Raw genomic sequence first — 16,111 nt, 5'->3', positions numbered from 1 at the left:
CCCTTTCTAGAAGCACTGAGTACAGTTAGAGAAGAGGCAAGGGATTTTTGCTTATTTGTGGTTTCCACCCTCCACCATGGACTATGTCTGGAAGCAGTGGGACTCACAAACCTGGCAGAGGTCTCCAGGGCAGGATTGTGCCCAGCACTGACACTGCTGCCCAGCACTGACCGCTACGAGGAACACTGGAACTGGCCAAGGCAGTGAGCTCTTTTTAAGGGAGAGCGAGGGGCTGCCCTGGCCATCAACTGGAGCCCTCCCCATAGGACTGTTGCACAGCATAGCAATGAAAATGCCGTCCCTAATAAACTAAGTTAATAAGGGGCCTGGTTGTGTTGTGGCATCGTTTCAGGTGGGTTAACAGTGGGTGTCCCCCCCTCGGGGTCAGTGCTGCAGTACCTGTTGGCCCCTGGGGCAGGGAGGGAGTGGGATGCGCCAGCTGATGGCACGGGACAGTGGGGGGACAACTTGTGCAACTGGTGATGCATAGCCAGATGTCACTGGGACGGGGTTATTGTCACCACCCCTTGACTAATCCGTCTGGTTTGTGGCGTCCCCCTGCAAACTGCCCACTGGACTCGGGGCAGGAGGTACAAGTCACTGAGTAAGGGGCTCTCTGTAATGCCTGTCTCCTTCCTGAGCCTGCCTTTACTGCTGGCAGAGGGCCCCAGGGGCATCGCCTTGGCTGCCCCGTCCCTGCTTGCATCCCTGTCCCATGCAGCCCGGCTCTCCCCTTGCAGCAGTGTCATGCATCGCCCCATAAACACCATAGACACAGGAGATACAAACTGTAAACTTCAAAACAACTGTTGAAGCATGCGTGTGTAAGCTCTGCACAGCGTTGGCTCCGCATGGAGCGAAGCAGGGCTTCCCTGTGGGCAGCACGGCATGAGGAGCCAGTTTCTGGGGGCTTTTCCCCAGAAAAGCCCTGCTCAGCCTAAATCTAAGCTGTGGTTAGCAGCAGCAACAGTGACTTGGGTTTAGTCCTGAGCACAGTGGTTGTAGAAAAGGTTTCTGGCAGGCATGGGCACGCTGAGGATGGGCTCTCGCAGCCGCCAGCAAACTCATGGCAGCAGGAGGGCCCTGCATGGCCCCGTGGGGCTCTAGCAGGAGCTGGAGCAGGGGGTGATGGCAGAGAAAAGGGACCTGCAAAACCCTGGGGCTTGCTGTTGTTACAGTGAGCACTCCAACAGCACCCGGGGCGATCCCTGGCCGGGGTGTAAGGTGCGAGCTGGCACCTTGGCAAAGGCACATCCGCCCCCAGCATAGAGGGGCATGAGCAATCTCAAGGCGTGCTGTGCCCATCACTGGGAGAGCGTGTGGGGGGCGTAGCGACGCTCAAACTGGCCCACGTCGAACTTGCGCTTGCAGCCGGCGTAGTTCATGTAGCGGATCTTCCCGAAGATGGCCCGCTCTGCCCAGCCCTGGTCGTGTATGCCGCAGATGGACCAGAGGCAGCCTGCCGAGCATGGGGACAGAGCGTCAGCTCTCCCCCTTGCTCGGAGGCATCTGGAGAGCAGGTGGGATGTGGGTGCAAAGCAGGACAGGCTGGAGCATGGGCTGGGTTGTCTGCAGAGAGCCCTCCCCGTCCCACCGCAGCCTTGGCCATCAAAGACCCTCCACCCCGTGCCCCCATCCTGCAGCTTGCCTACGTATCCGTTGGGGTCCCTCCCATCCAGCTCGTAGCGGTCGTTGAGGTAGATGGCAAACTGCAGGGCTTCCTCGGGGGAGCGGGTCCACTCCAGGATCTTCTTGGCCCAGTACATCCGCAGGAAGCCATGCATCTTGCCCTCCTGGACCATTTGGAGCTGGGGGGACAGGAACAGCCGCAGGGGTCAGTCCGTGCCAGCTTGCCTCTGCCCCTTGGGAAAAGGCCTAGCATTTTGCAGAAGAGATGCAGGGCATTACCTGGGCAGCGTTCCAGAGTGGGTCATGCGTGGTCCCCTGCTCCAGCTCCTGCAGCTCGTAGAGAAAAGGCCTCTTGTCTTTGGCGTGGAGCTTCAGAGTGGTTTGTGCCCAGTTGTAGGCACCTGCGAGCAAGAGAGATGACAACCAACGTTGAGCAACCCACTCCTGCAGGGCCCCGAGGAAGGGATGGAGAATTGGGCTACTGAGGGCACCGTGCCCTGGAGGCACCAGCCTTGAAGAGGGCATCTGCCAGCTCCTGTCCTACCTCCAGAAGGTACCGAATGATGGCACATTGGTGCTCCCACAGCCCCTCCCCTAACAGAAATGGGATTGCCAAATTGGGATGACCAGTTGGGTACCAGCCCGGCCCCCAGCATTGCCCACCCAACCCGGGATGCTACCTTGCACGCTGTTGTAGTTCTCATTGTAGTAGCAAAAGTTTTCAGCCAGCTCCCGCCGCACCACGGCCTCCTCCACAAATGCGTCCACTGACTCCTTGTACTTGCCCCGGTGCTTCTGCACCTCCAGGATGGCTCGTTGGGTGGAAACCTGGCCTGGGGACGTGGGGAGGGAACAAGTCAGGCTACTGGTCCAAGCCATGGTGCTCAGTCCTGCTGCAGAGTGGGAAGCCTGGGATGCTCACCGAAGTGGAACCACGGGGACAGGTTGCTGAGCGCTGCCTTGTTGGGATCATTCCGGTGGGAACCAAAGGATTTCAGCCGCTCTGCGATGAAGGACTGCAGCACAGCCAGCCCTGCAGCCGTGCCGGGGGTCGCCCACTCCACCTCCTCCACGGTGCGGTCCACCTGCAAGCTGGAGTAACACGCCTCCCAAGCGATGGGCTGGGTGGCAACCAAGCAGCATGAGTGCATTTGCAGATGGTCTTCAGTCAGGGCTGCCCTGAGTGTTATGTCCCCTGGATGTCCCCAACCAGCAAGTCCCCAGCTCATGCCAGCCTTCTCCTCTTAACCAGCCCTGCATGGCAGGGATGTGGGAATTGAATGAATGAGGTGGGAACCTCCCTTCCCCAGGGCATCCCCATCTCCACACCGCCTGCGCATGACCTCAGGCAGGTCACTGTCCCCATCCCCTGCCATCCCCTCCCAGGATCACGAAGCAGCTGTGAAACTCTCTGGGACTGTCTGCGAGTGGGTGTAGAGGTGTCTCCTGCTGGTACCTCTGCCGGGCAGGAGGGGGGATATGGGTGGCGAATGATGGGGGGGAACTCGGTGAGGAACTCGGGGAGCTGAGCATGGATCTTGCCCCGGATGGTCCTGGCGCTGTACTCCTGCTTGGGGGAGGCGACCCAGCAGGGCACGATGTTGTGGGCATCAACCTGGGAAGCAAAGCCACGGAGGAGGGTGTGAGCAGGAGAAGCAAACGGTCCCGATGACATGACACACATGCTCCCTGCTCAGGTCACTCCAGGGCACCTCTGCAGGCATGAAACGCAGGAGACATTTCTCCCACATCTCACCAGCCAGAGTTTTCCCTTCCCAGAGCGCAGGCACCCACCTGTGCAAACGGCACATCCTCCGGCAACCGCTCCCTGACGTCCTCCACCCACTGCCGGGGGAGGTGGAGGGGGCAGAAATCTGTCACCAGCCCGCCCACGCCATGCTCCACCACAAACGTGGGCAGCACGTCCTTGGCATAGCCCAGCAGCAAGTGGAAGGGGATGTTCAGCTCTGCACACTCCTGCAGCGAGGGGGAAAGGGCTATAGGATGCCTCTGCAGACCCCATCCCACCACCATCCGCTGAAGGGATGGATCTGCCTCCCCCTTCCCCAGAAGCCCCGTCCCTGCCCTGTCCCACCCAGCGTGGACATCCCTGCAGCGGCCGTACCTCGGCCACCTCCTGCAGGCCCTTCAGCATGAAGCCGTAATGGCGGATGGTGGCATCCAGGAATTTGGGCACCAGGCAGAAGCAGACATGCAGAGGTAGCTCCTGTTTGAGGGCCAGGCGCTGGGCATAGAGGAAAGCCCAGTTATCTGGGGAGAAAGCACACAAGTCAGTGTCGGGGGGACGCCCTGCTGAGGGGATGGAGACGGCATTTTGCAAGAGGAATTCCCCCCAGTCCCCCCTGCAGAGGGGGGACCAGCTCCAGCGGCTACCGTGGGAAGTGACCAAGGCTTTTGCCATCCGTGGGAGCTCTGTTTCCCGGCCCCCTCCACCAGCTGGTTCGCACCTTGCACCCGCTGGTCCCGGGACATCCAGTAAAGGATGCACCGAGCATCATCCTTCAGGTCTGAGCCCTGTGAGACGAGGCGAACCCGCTTTTTGTTGTACTTAAACTCCCGCACGGATGGGGCCGCCCTCCGCCGGGCCTCCTGCACCGCCTCCTCTTCCTCCTTCCTCCGAGACACGCGTGGCAGCTCCGTGGCCTCGGCCTTTCGCTTCCCTTGCCCCCGCCTCATCCTTAGGACTGCGCGGGCCGGCGCCCGGAGCAGCGTGGTTGCGTGCGGCCGCTGCGAGGGGAAACGGGACCGTACTGAGTTCCCGGTGCCTTGCCCATCCCAGTCCCCGGTCCGCCCCCAGAGCCCGGGGGATGCTGGTACCCTGCCCATCCTTGTCCCTGGTCCGCTCCCGGGGACCGGGGATGCCGGGGACCGGGCATGCCGGTGCCCTGCCCATCCCGGTCCGCTCCCGGAGTCCGAGGGTCGGGGTCCGGGGTCCGGTCCCCGGTCCTTACCTGGCAGTCACGCGGCCCTCCGGGTGTTACACAAGCCGGGGGCGTGGTTAGGGGGTGTGGCGATGGGCGTGGCCTTCGGGGAAGGGGCGTGGCGCCAGCACCTGGTACCGCCCCCCCCGCACACCGGGGCCGGTGCTGCGCCGATGTCCCCGGCGCGCCCCGGGGACATCGGCGCAGCACCGGCCCCCGGGAGGGGGGGCAGTGCCCACCGGTGCCTCCCCTCCCTGCCCCCGGGAACGAGGAAGCAGCTCCGGCCACCTTCAGTCGTCATTCGGCAGCGTAGTTCCCCGCCGGCACCGTCCCCTCGCCCTGCGTCCCCGGGTGCAGGGACCTGTCCCAACGCGGGGAGCGAGGGTGCTGGCTCTGGACATGGCCGGGCAGAGAGGAGGGCTGCCCCTGCTGCTGCTGCTGCTGCTGCTGAGCCTTGCCGTGCCGGACCTCACTCTGGGTAAGGGCTGAGTGGGATGCAGTGCTATCCGTGGGGCGGGTGGTGAGCGGGGAGCATCGTTCCCCAGGGTGGTGGGTGGCCCCAGGGTGGCTTCAGCCACAGAGGTGAAACACTGTGTGTGCTGTTTGCTCTCTGACATCTCAGTCCCATCCCAGTGAGTAAACAGGGCTACGCTTTGCCACACAGGAGGGACAAGCTTGGCTTTATTTCTTTTGCCTCTCACATATGTCTCCATCCGGGCAGAGAAGACCTTGGTTCCAGCTGGACCCCCTTGCTGAACCTTGGTCCCCGCTGGGCTCATTGCCTTTGCCATGACCTGCCCAGCAGCACCAAACTGCCCTGCCTGGATGGCAGCATCACCACGATGTTGTGGGCCTGGAAAACTGCAAATGCTGTTCCGATGTTTGCACTTGACACAAAGCAAGAGCAGTGTTGAGTCGAGCACAGGGAATAAACCTGAGACTTGTACCTCCTGCAAGCCTCGAGCTACAGCTGTAGGTCCCCTCCTCCTGTGGCCCTCAACCCCCCCTGCAGAGCTTTCGTGGGTCACTGCACATCTCTAACCACTCGCCCCTGAGCTGCAAGCTGGGATTTGTTCCTCTATGGCCCCGCTCTGGGGGGGCTGGTTCCCCCGTTGCCTTTATTTACACCCGGCGCTATCAGTTCCTGACTATCAGCAGCAGAGAGGTTTGTGTAAACTTGCTGCTGCGGTTCCAGCTCATCTCATGGTCACCAGTTCCTGCACGGCTCTTCCCGTCGGACGGGTTTGTCTGACTTCCTCCAGGGATGGTGAAGGTGGTGGAACAGGTCTTAGGGCTGGTGCCTACGGGAGTTTCTGCCCCGAGACTGGCGATGCCCATGGCTTGTTCCTGCTTTGTCAGGCTGGGGGATTTACGTGGCCTGCCTTGCAGATGATCATGTTGCCATTCAGGGCATTCACGTGCTTGGTCCATGCAGGACGGTGAATCCCCACTCCTGACGATCCATGGCTGATGCGTAGCTCGGAGAGCTCATGGTGGTGGTGATGCTGCACCATCCCCGGCACAGCCATGGTCTCAGCCTTTCACCGCCAGCCCTTGCGCACCTCATTCTCCAATCTCTTTGCAGTGAGCACCACCAGAGATGTGATGGTCACCGTGTCCCCAACTCTCCCTACCTCCTCGACACCCACAGAGACCTTGGCACTGCTGTCCACCACCGACTCCACCACCGCAACCACCCTCCCTCCCTCCAGCCCTGAAACCTCCACCCCAGAGGTGCTGACCGATGCCTTCACAGCCAGTGCTGCAACGCCTCTGGGGAGCAGCCCAGCAACCTTCAGCATCACCACACCTCAGGAGAGGGGCAGCACAGCCCACAGCACTCCCGGGTTAACTGCCGGCACCACGGTGCAGCCTGATCCCACCCCAACAGGGCTGGGGCTCACCACCGGCACCCCAACAGAGCTAGGGCTCACCACCGGCACCCCAACTCCGACCCCCATGGCCGTGACCTCCAACTGCGCTGAGACGACCATGGTCACGTCTGTGGGAACCAGCATGGCTCTGGCTGTCAGCTCGTTTGGAGTCAAAACGAGCACGCTGCCTCCCCCCACCTCTACTCTTCTCCCCTCCACCTGGGTGGGCACCACGCTTGGCACCAGCACCCCCCAAGGGCCAGCCGTGACCACGCTGCTTGGCAGCACACCCCCAGGGACCGGCAGCGCCTCTTCTCCCACCGCACCAGCACTGACAGCCACTTCAGACAAGCCCTCAACAACCCCGTTGGACGCCACGGCCACCCCCGTTACCAGCACGGGGGTCCCCGGGAGCACCCCCGCCCCCAGCCAGCCGGCCGGGACCACGGCTGGGACCAGCCCTGGTACCTCCACCCCGGCAGCACCTGAGACCCCCAGTGCCGCCGCGGGTGAGTGCAGCCACGGGGCAGCCGGGGGACAGGGGCAGGGTGACAAATCCCCGCGGGATCTCCCGTCCTGCTCCCGCCAGGCTCCAGGCTGCTTCGCCCCAGCCCTGCCCCGGGCCTGGCCCCCCGCCCTAGCCCCGGGGCGGCAGCCCCGTCTCCAGGCCCTGCAGGCCGGCGGGTGCGTCCCACGCTGCTCCCCGCGCCCAGGCCGCGCTGGCCGCCCCGTCACGCAGCGGGGACCGGGGCGCTCCCTCACACCCCACGCTGCCGGGCGGGCACGGCGGCACCGGGCCCGGCCCTCGGCGTAGCGCGGCGCGGCGCTCCGGGCCTCACGCAGGGCGGGGCCGGGGGCGGGAAGGGGCGGGGAACGCGTGGAGGGGCGTGGCCTGTGGCAGGGACGTGTCTGCCGTGCGTTGCTGGGGGCGGGGCTTCGGGAGGGGGCGGGGCATCGCCGGGCTCGCGCTGGCGGTGGCGCTGCGCGTTCGTACCCCGGCGGTGTGGCTGTACCCCGGCGGTGTGGCTGTACCCCGGCTGTACCCCGGCGGTGTGGCTGTACCCCGGCGGTGTGGCTGTACCCCGGCTGCGCCACGGCTGTGCGGCTGTGCCCCCAGCAGCGCGCCTGCACCCCGGCAGTGAGACTGTACCCCAGGAGTGTTACCCCGGCAGTCCCCCCAGGCAGCCGTACCCTGGCACAGTGCCCCTTCCTGGGCACCTGTGTCCCAGCAGTGTGACTGTATCCCGGTGGCTCTCCCAGGAGCCTTTACTCTGGGGCTGCAGCTGTACCCTGGTGACACCCCCCTCCGTGCACCTGAACCTGGCAGGGAGACTGTACCCTGCCCCAGTGGCCCTGGCTGTGCATGTGCCCCCGGTGTCCCTGTACCCCAGTAGAGCGACTGTATCCTGACAGAGTACCTGTACCCTGGCTTAATGCCTACAGCGTGAGAGCACCCCAGCAGAGTGCCTGTATGCCAGTGATACCCTCAGTGTGCCTGTGCCCTGGCAGTGCCTTAGTGTACCTATATAGCAGCAGGGTGTCTGTGCCCTGGCAGTCCTCCAGCGTGCCTGTCCGCCTGCAGAGTGCCTGTACTCTGGCCCAGTGCCTGCAGGCGCCTCCGACTGGTCTTGTCCCTGACCCTGAGAAGAAGGAAGCAGCTCCGGCTGTCAGCAGTGCCCTTCAGCCATGACATGCTGTGACATGGGGAAGTGATGCCTGTACAGACAGCCCAGGAGACAAACCCTCAGCCTGGAGCACGCCCTTCCTGAGCACCGCCTGTTCTCTCGGCTGGTTCCTTGCGCTCAGACATAACGGGCTATTGTCTCCCGAGGGCGTTGGTGCTGGGAGACACCACCGAACATCACCCCTGTGGCGGAGCGCAGGGACGGTCCCAGGCAGCCCGGCTGCTTCCCTGGGCTTTTTTCCATTGTCACCGTCCCCTCAGCAGGCAGAGGACGGCACGGTCCCCCCGGCTACAGGGACCTGGACTGCTGCAGTGGTGGCCCTGCCGGCCTGCCCTGCCCGCTGCTCGTGGCTGCTCTGGGTCCAGCCGTGCAGCTGATGTCTGCTTGGCATCGCGCCTGTCCCTGGGAGTGCCCGTGTCAGGTGGAAACCCCCTCTTCGCTGCCAACACCTGGGGAGTAAAAGGACCCACCTGGATGCTCCTTCTCTGCTGGGCAAAGGAGACCTGGAAAGCCCGGTGCTGGGGCCGTGGGGAGTGCTCGGAGTAGTGCCTGCGGGGGGGCATCAGCTCCCATCCACCCGGACATGGCCGGGCAGAGAGGGGTGCTGCCCCTGCCCCTGCTGCTGCTGAGCCTTGCCAGCCTCGTCGTGCCACACCTCACGCTGGGTAAGGGCTGAGCGGGATGTGGTGCTCTCCATGGGGTGGGTCGCAAGCGGGGAGCATCGTTCCCTGGGGTGGTGGGGTGCTTCGCCCACAGCAGGCGCCTGTGGGGTGTGGGGAGCGAAATGCTGCGGGTGCTGTTTGCCGTTTGCTAAATGGGAAGCAGAGGTGGACTTACAGCTCCTCCTTTGTGTGAGGATGAGGCTCTTCAATGCAGACACCCACCCGGGCATGGGCTGGGATCAGACCTTTGCCCTTCTCCAAATTATTAATTGACCAGCTGCTGCCTGCAGCAGCTCAGGGAGGGAGCGGCTGCCGGGGGCTTTGGATGTTTCTGGTGGGGTTGGCTGAAAGCAGCTGGTGGCTCGTGGCTTGGTTCCCCATCCCCATGTGGGCAGAGCCCCAGACTCACTGCATTTGTGCTGGGATCACCGGGGAATCCAGCCTGGCATCTCAAAGCCGCCACCTCACACGCATCCCTTGACAGAGGCCCGGGCAGGCAGGCTGTCTTGTGCATCCTTTTTGGAGAGGGTTACAGATACCAGGGCTTCCCTGGGGACAGCAGGCTGCTCCAGCATGGGGTCCATGCTGGCAGAGAGGACGGCCCTCCTGCATCCTTCAACCCCCCCTGCAGAGCTTTCGTGGGTCACTGCACGTCTCTAACCACTCGCCCCTGAGCTGCAAGCTGGGATTTGTTCCTCTATGGCCCCGCTCTGGGGGGGCTGGTTTCCCCGTTGCCTTTATTTACACCCGGCGCTATCAGTTCCTGACTATCAGCAGCAGAGAGGTTTGTGTAAACTTGCTGCTGCGGTTCCAGCTCATCTCATGGTCACCAGTTCCTGCACGGCTCTTCCCGTCGGACGGGTTTGTCTGACTTCCTCCAGGGATGGTGAAGGTGGTGGAACAGGTCTTAGGGCTGGTGCCTACGGGAGTTTCTGCCCCGAGACTGGCGATGCCCATGGCTTGTTCCTGCTTTGTCAGGCTGGGGGATTTACGTGGCCTGCCTTGCTGATGCCCATTCAGGGGATCCATGTGCTTGATCCATGCAGGACAGTGAATCCCCACTCCCAATGCTCTGTGGCTGATGCGTAGCTCTGGGTCCCTTGGGGAGCTCATGGTGGTGGTGATGCTGCACCATCCCCGGCACAGCCATGGTCTCAGCCTTTCATCGCCAGCCCTTGCGCACCTCATTCTCCAACCTCTTTGCAGGGAACACTGTCACAGATGTGACAGTCACCGTGTCCACGACTCTCCCTACCTCCCCAATACCTATGGAGACCTCGGCACTGCTGCCCACCACTGACTCCACCACTGCAGCCAACCTCCATCCCTCCAGCCCTGAAACGGGAGCCTCCACCCCAGAGAGGTCCAGCACATCCCCAGGGACCAGCGGCACCTCACCTCCCACTGCGCCTCCTCCCACCACACCAGCACCAACAGCCACTTCGGATGAGCCCTTGACAACCCTGGCAGCCACCACAGCCACCCCTGTTATCAGCACGGAGGTGCCCAGGAGCACCCCCACTCCCAGCCAGCCAGCTGGGACCACGTCCAGGACCACCCCTGGCATCTCCACTCCGACCATGGGGCCAACCCCAGGCACCCTGACAGTATCTGTGACCCCCATTGCAGCCACGGGTGGGTGCAGCCATGGGGCGCCTGGAAGGCAGGGGCATGGTCGGGGTGACAAATCCCCACGGGGATGCTGGGCACATACATGGGTGGCTTCATGTAGGTGGCTTCATTTAGGCTCAGTCTGTCCCCAGCTGTAGGAGCATCCTGCGCCTCTCTGCAGACAGTGCTAACATAACATTGCTTTGCCCAGACATGGAGTCCTCTTCCCCCGACACCGACTCAACCCAGACCCCAGAGATTACCCTCAGCACCCCTGCAGACCTGCCAACCACGCTGCCCGTCTGCCCCAACACCACGTCCAACACCAGTAAGTGCAGTGCCCCATGGGCATCACCACGCCCCCAGCACCGGTGGCTTTGGGCTTCCAGGGGCCAGTGCAGGGGGTCCTGGAGCCCCACTGCTTTTGCCATGCTCTCAGTACGGGAACATTGATGCTCTGTGGGACGTGTGGTTTGCTGTACAGGTGGAGGGTTGTTCTCCTGACAGTGTAGGGTGTCCATGACATGATTAACCTGGGAGGAGGTCCCGTGTCTGTGCCAGTGATCCTGGGGAGAGACCCCTTTGGTGCAGCCCAAGGTTCAAGGGCAATAACTAGAGCCACATTTTTTGTCCCTAGGTGCATCTCACCTCTTTCTGTCGCTGCGCCTAACTGTCCCGCTGGACCTGGGGAACACCATGGTGCAGGAGCTGGTGTTGTCCAAGGTGAGGTGTGCTGGGAGGGGGTGCCACTTTGCATCTGCCAGCCACGGTCCAGCCAGCCGGGGAGGGGGTCAGACAGCCAGTGAGAGGGGAACAGCTGGGTCTCGCATTGAATGTCACCTGGAGCCCTTTCAGATGAAGGGGAGACCCTCCTTTGGCTGCCATGGCCCAGGATCAGGCCCCTCCTAGGTGAGGAGCGGGGGTAGGAGACCCCCTCTGGCACGGTTTGACGGCTGTCCTCTCCCCCCAGCTCCGTGGGGACCTGCAGATGGCATTCCCGTGCGCTGGCCTGGCGGTGGAGTGGCGAGGGAAGAGGAGGACCTGACGGCTGCTCCTTGCCCAGCTGGCACCCACGTGGACTGGCAAGCCTTCTGCTCCCAGCTCCTTACTCCACGACGGAGCAGCCCTTTGGGGTAACCTGTACAGCTCCCCTTGAACCTGGGACCCCCCCATCCTTCACTGCACACCCCCAGAGGACCCCCAGTGCCCCCCGTGGGCTGGGGTGCCCCTGCCCCTTCCCGCAGCCTGTCTGTAGAGCCTGAGCCCTCCCAATACCCTGCACCAGACCTGGCTCCCATGGTGGGACCCCCCAGTACTGCTGGGGGGCTGGGAGGAGGGGACCCTGCAGGGGCTGGACTTTTACAGCTGGGGCTGAGCTGGCTTAGCCACAAAAGCCACCCTGGGGACCGGTGGATGAGAGAAAGGAGACCTGGAGCCCCCGGTACCACTGTGCCCAGGGCACTCGGGGGCTCAGTGCTAGTGACTTCTGAGGTTTGCAACCTGGAGAGGCTGCGGTGCCCGAGGTCTTCAAGAGATGCTCCATGGCTGCTTCACATCCAGAGTGGGCCAAGATGGAGCCTGGGGTGGCTCTGGGAAGGAGGCAGGAGAGGAAACCTCCCCCCTCTCCCACCCGAGCCCCATCCTGGGGCCAGTGGTACACCATCTCTCCCTGGCTCGCCTGTGGTAGCACTGACAGAGAAGCACACCCATGCCAACGAAGGCCGGGCAGTAAAGGGAAATCCCACGTTTTCCGTGGCAAAGATGACTTCTTTTTTTCCAAGTTGCCTTTCCCAGTTTTCAGCTTCACCATCTAGCAGAGGTACCGGCGAGGAAAACCAGCTGAGTCCCAAAAGCTCTGCGGCAGAGAGACGGGCTCAGGGCTGTCACCTCCTGGCTGGGGCTGCTGCAGATGTTCCCGAGGATGGCTCTGCATCCCAACAGGCTGGGGGTCCCTGCTTTGGTGCTCTCTGTCCCATGACAACCCATGGCTGCTGGGGCAGCTGTGCGCACCGTGGGGCTGTGGAAATCCCGTGGGCTGTGCTCCTTCCCTGTTTTTTTCCAGTCCCAAGCTAAGGAGACAGCCGCAGCGTCTGTCCCCCTGCAGCAAAGTCATTTATTAACTGATTAATTAGCCAGATAAAATCCAACCGAAGCAATTATTAGCCTAAGCAAGTCACCTCGCCTGGAGATTGAAAACTGAAATAATGAGCAAAATAGCTGTGTTGCTTGTCAGGGGTTATTTTTGGCTGATCCCTGCTCCTCGCTGGCAGCCTGCGCCGCCCTGGCATGGGGAGGGCTGGGAAGGGGTGTATGGGGCTGCGGGGTGCCAAACCAGGGGATGGCTCCTGGGATCACCGGGTTGTCACCCATCTCGGTAGAAGCCAGCAGCCGGACAGGATGGGGGAAGGCACCCTGGGATCACCCGGCTGCCTGCCAGCTCGCAGGGGCTGAGAGAGGCTGGGCTGGGGCTGGAGGCTGAGCCCAGGCAGCTTGTCAGGATGCTCCCATTTGGAATGCCCTTTGCATCCCAGGCTTGCCCCTTTGCTCTCTAGGATGCTGCCTGGCTTTTGGGGGCTTGTTGGAGCTGTCAGCACCAAGAGAGGTCACTTTGCGCCCGGGCAGGGAGCTGGGGAGCAGGGCAAAGCCTGCCGGAAGGGGTCCCCGCACTGGACGCCTGGTGGGGTGCTGGGAAAGAAATCCTCATGCTCTGCCTACGCTGTGGAGCTGGGCCAAGAGTCCTCCCACGCCGCATCCCACCGGGCTGCTTTCTCCGGCTGTTGAATCCATAACTTCAGACCCCGGGACATGGCTGGGGGCCAAGGCTGGGGTAATGGAGCCAAACTGCGTCACAAAAGGAGGAAAAGGTCCTGAAGTGCTGGGATGAAAAGGTGACCGGGGCACTCGCTGTCCCCCGCCAGCACAACTGCCTTCCACCATTATCATGGTCAGGGGGTGGCGGGGAGAGGAGATGCTCCGGTCTCACTAAGCCCCTCTGCCCCCCAGCCTGGGAGGGAGAAGAGGGGCATGGTGGGGGGACATGGCTCCCATGGGGATGGTGGGCACTGTCCGGGCACTGGGGACGTGGAGCTCTGACAAGCTCCTGACACTGCCCATGCTCTCCATGCCTGCCATCCTTGAGGATGCTGGCCGCCACCTTCACCCCACGGCTGCTTGCCTGCCATGGACCCCTGACTAGAGGGGCCTTGGGAGGTCGGATCTGCGTCCTGCTGCTTTCCCAGCCCGTAAATCATTTCTCAGCCTGTTCGCTGTAACCCACTCCCATCTATCAGCACTGTCCAAAGGAGCAGACCCTGTGCCCAGCAGGACTGTCACCTTCAGAGGGCCCAGCAGCATCATGGGGCATGTGTCTCAAGTCCCTTGTGACTCAGTTGTCCCTTCCAGTGTCCCCTTTCACCCCCGCCGGTGGCTATAGCCCAGCTCCTGCTGTCTGGCAGGAGGGTGTTGCAACACGCCCAGCTTGCCAAATCATCCAGAACCTGTGGGGTTGATGGATAACCTGGTTCCCCACCACCACCACTCCTGATCCCTCTCCAAATGCCCTTGCCAGGAGGCCAGAGCGGTGCTGGTAGGAGATGCTGGGATCTCCGCAGGGCTGGAACAACCAGCCCATTAATTCCTGGAAGGCTGATAAGGCACTGTGCTGGGCCATGCTGTGTTGTGCTGGGCCATGCAGTGCTGTGCTGGATGGTGCAGAGCCCCTGGGCATCGACACCTGGCTGCGGGCTCCTGAGTGGCTCCGGTGCCCATACGATGCTTTGGTCCTTGATAACTGCGGATGACGATTATCCTTGCAGGAGCCGGCAGCTTGCCAGGACCTTGGTGTCAGGCATAGCAGAAGGATCAATGAAAGGGTAAGAACAGGGCACCATCCTCAATGGTGACTGATGGTGGCTGCAGGCTTTCCTGGGTGGGTGTGCCAATGCCAGAGCAGAGGGATGAGCTCGGTTTGTCACCCCCATGACTCTGCTAGAGGAACAGCAGGAAGACGGGGCTTTTTGGGGACAGCATGGGCAGGAGGCGCAGGCACGAAGGTCTCCGAACGATGCTGGTCCCAGTGCAACATGGGAAGGAGCTTGTAGGCAGGCTGAGGGTGTGGTGGGCTGGAAGCGCCTTGCTTCAGCCAAGTTATTTTCCCCTATGCTAAGCAGCACGTTTGCAATGATCCCTGTGGTTCCCACCACGTTTTGCACCTCAAACACCAGCTGGAGCAACTCTCTCCAGCGTCAGCACATATTCCCCATCGGGGTGGCTTTCCCAAGCAATACAGCATCGTCAGCACAGGCAGAAACGACTCTCCCACGTCGGGTTTGCATCCCTCTAATCCTCCATTGGCCCAGGTGTGGCAGTCGCTCGGGTGGTCACTGGCTGGGCAGTCACCCCATGATCTGCAGTGCTGGTTGCACAGGCCCCCGACGCACCATCCTCCCCCCGGCTTTGCCCCCGCGCTGGCATTTTTGGTGGGCGGGCATTTGTTCCGGGCGAGCAGTGCTCTCTCCTGATTTACCGTCTGTGCCCTGTTCCTGCTGCCGGGGGTAATGCGTGGGTTTACAGAATGGGGTTTCATCAGCCGTGACTTGGCCTCCCCTGGCATTTCCCCCGTCAACGCTGCCCGGCTGGTGGGTCAGAGTGTTGCTTGGCGTGCCCTGCTGCTGCCACCTCCCCGATGCAGGCCGGCTCTGGCGGGACACTGTGTACTGCCTAACACCCCTAATAACACTTTGCAGGAGTTGCCTGGGGGCATTTCTGGTTAAGAAGCGTTTAATTGATTACAAAACCATGTAGTGGTGGGGGTTTGCATAATGCTGTTCATGGGGGAGCTGGCAGCAGTTTTCAAGAGGGGGGGAATGGGAATTGCTGCTCCAGGGGAAGGGGGGAAGGGGAGACATAGGGGTGAAGTGACCCAGGGGATCAGGGTGAAGTGACCCAGGGGATCCCTGTAGCAGGGAAGGGGGTTGGGGCTGCGCCTTTTCCTGCTCCAGCCTCTGGGCATGCTGGTCCCACCTTGCAGAGCAGCTTCCCTGGCCCATTCACCCCCTCCCAGCACCCCAGCACTGCTGTGCCCGTACTGAGGTGCAGGTTTAAAACCCCGCTGGGGCATGCTGGGGCTCTGGATGGGGATCTCTGGGGATCCCCAGTGCTCCCAGTTGCAGCTTGAGCGCTGGGGGGCTTGGCTGACACCCCAGGGCCTGCCCCCAGCCATACCTCTCCCTGCTTTATAACCTGCCTCTGCTCCTGGGGAAGCCTTGAGCCAAGTGGGGACTTGTGTCCTGCCTTGCCCCGGGCTGAGATACTGCTCAGCTGCTGATTTTCATGCCCACGGTGTCCTCACAGGCATGGTGGCTCCAGCTGGCATTGCCCCGTCACCACCACCCGCTGCGCCGTGGCCCCCTACCCTGCACAGGGAGCAGGTCCTGTGGGGTCCGTGGGGTGGCTGCCATGCTACTGTCGGCAGTGCCACGCACTGCTCCAGGCTCAGATTCGCCAGCTGGTGCTGGTGGCCCAGGGAGCTGCACCGGGCTGTGCCCAGGTCCCTGGGGGGTCTGGATCCCTGCAGGGTGGCCTTTCGGTAACCCCCAACCCATGCCCCAGCTGAACAGGGCATCCAGCCCTTGGGAAGGGGAGGGCTCGGCAGGAAGGGAGTGATGACAGGGACATTGGAGGGAAAGCACCGGGGGCGGGAGAGGACG

The 16,111-nt window shown here is 62.5% G+C and overlaps 2 protein-coding genes across 8 annotated transcripts; one reads left to right on the top strand and one right to left on the bottom strand.

Annotated features, from left to right (window-relative positions):
* Positions 1 to 784: 784 nt before the first annotated feature.
* LOC143161819 (deoxyribodipyrimidine photo-lyase-like) lies at positions 785 to 8,951 on the bottom strand. Of its 6 annotated transcripts, none has more exons than XM_076341144.1 (10): positions 8,601 to 8,951; positions 4,098 to 4,377; positions 3,755 to 3,900; positions 3,424 to 3,606; positions 3,086 to 3,244; positions 2,552 to 2,750; positions 2,310 to 2,462; positions 1,909 to 2,030; positions 1,649 to 1,808; positions 785 to 1,459 (listed from the first exon to the last, which is right to left on the bottom strand). In XM_076341144.1, exons 1-10 carry the CDS (start codon positions 8,691 to 8,693, stop codon positions 1,305 to 1,307), a joined length of 1,650 nt encoding a protein of 549 aa, XP_076197259.1. In that variant the 5' UTR covers positions 8,694 to 8,951; the 3' UTR covers positions 785 to 1,304. The 6 variants fall into 6 exon arrangements, with proteins under 6 accessions (XP_076197259.1, XP_076197261.1, XP_076197262.1 ...); XM_076341146.1 differs by lacking the exon at positions 8,601 to 8,951 and adding an exon at positions 7,968 to 8,031; XM_076341147.1 differs by lacking the exon at positions 8,601 to 8,951 and adding an exon at positions 4,602 to 4,636.
* MUC20 (mucin 20, cell surface associated) lies at positions 4,743 to 12,619 on the top strand. 2 transcript variants are annotated; one of them, XM_076341150.1, is made up of 6 exons: positions 4,743 to 5,049; positions 6,157 to 6,954; positions 9,999 to 10,427; positions 10,615 to 10,731; positions 11,041 to 11,126; positions 11,374 to 12,619. In XM_076341150.1, the coding sequence occupies exons 1-6, from the start codon at positions 4,971 to 4,973 to the stop codon at positions 11,446 to 11,448; spliced, it is 1,584 nt and encodes a 527-aa protein (XP_076197265.1). In that variant the 5' UTR covers positions 4,743 to 4,970; the 3' UTR covers positions 11,449 to 12,619. The 2 variants fall into 2 exon arrangements, with proteins under 2 accessions (XP_076197265.1, XP_076197266.1); XM_076341151.1 differs by lacking the exon at positions 9,999 to 10,427.
* The last annotated feature ends 3,492 nt before the right edge of the window (positions 12,620 to 16,111 follow it).

This window comes from Aptenodytes patagonicus, chromosome 6, assembly GCF_965638725.1.
Source record: "Aptenodytes patagonicus chromosome 6, bAptPat1.pri.cur, whole genome shotgun sequence".
NCBI lineage: Eukaryota > Metazoa > Chordata > Aves > Sphenisciformes > Spheniscidae > Aptenodytes > Aptenodytes patagonicus.
Note: the sequence above shows the minus strand (reverse complement) of the source record. Positions and strands in the feature narration are given on the sequence as shown.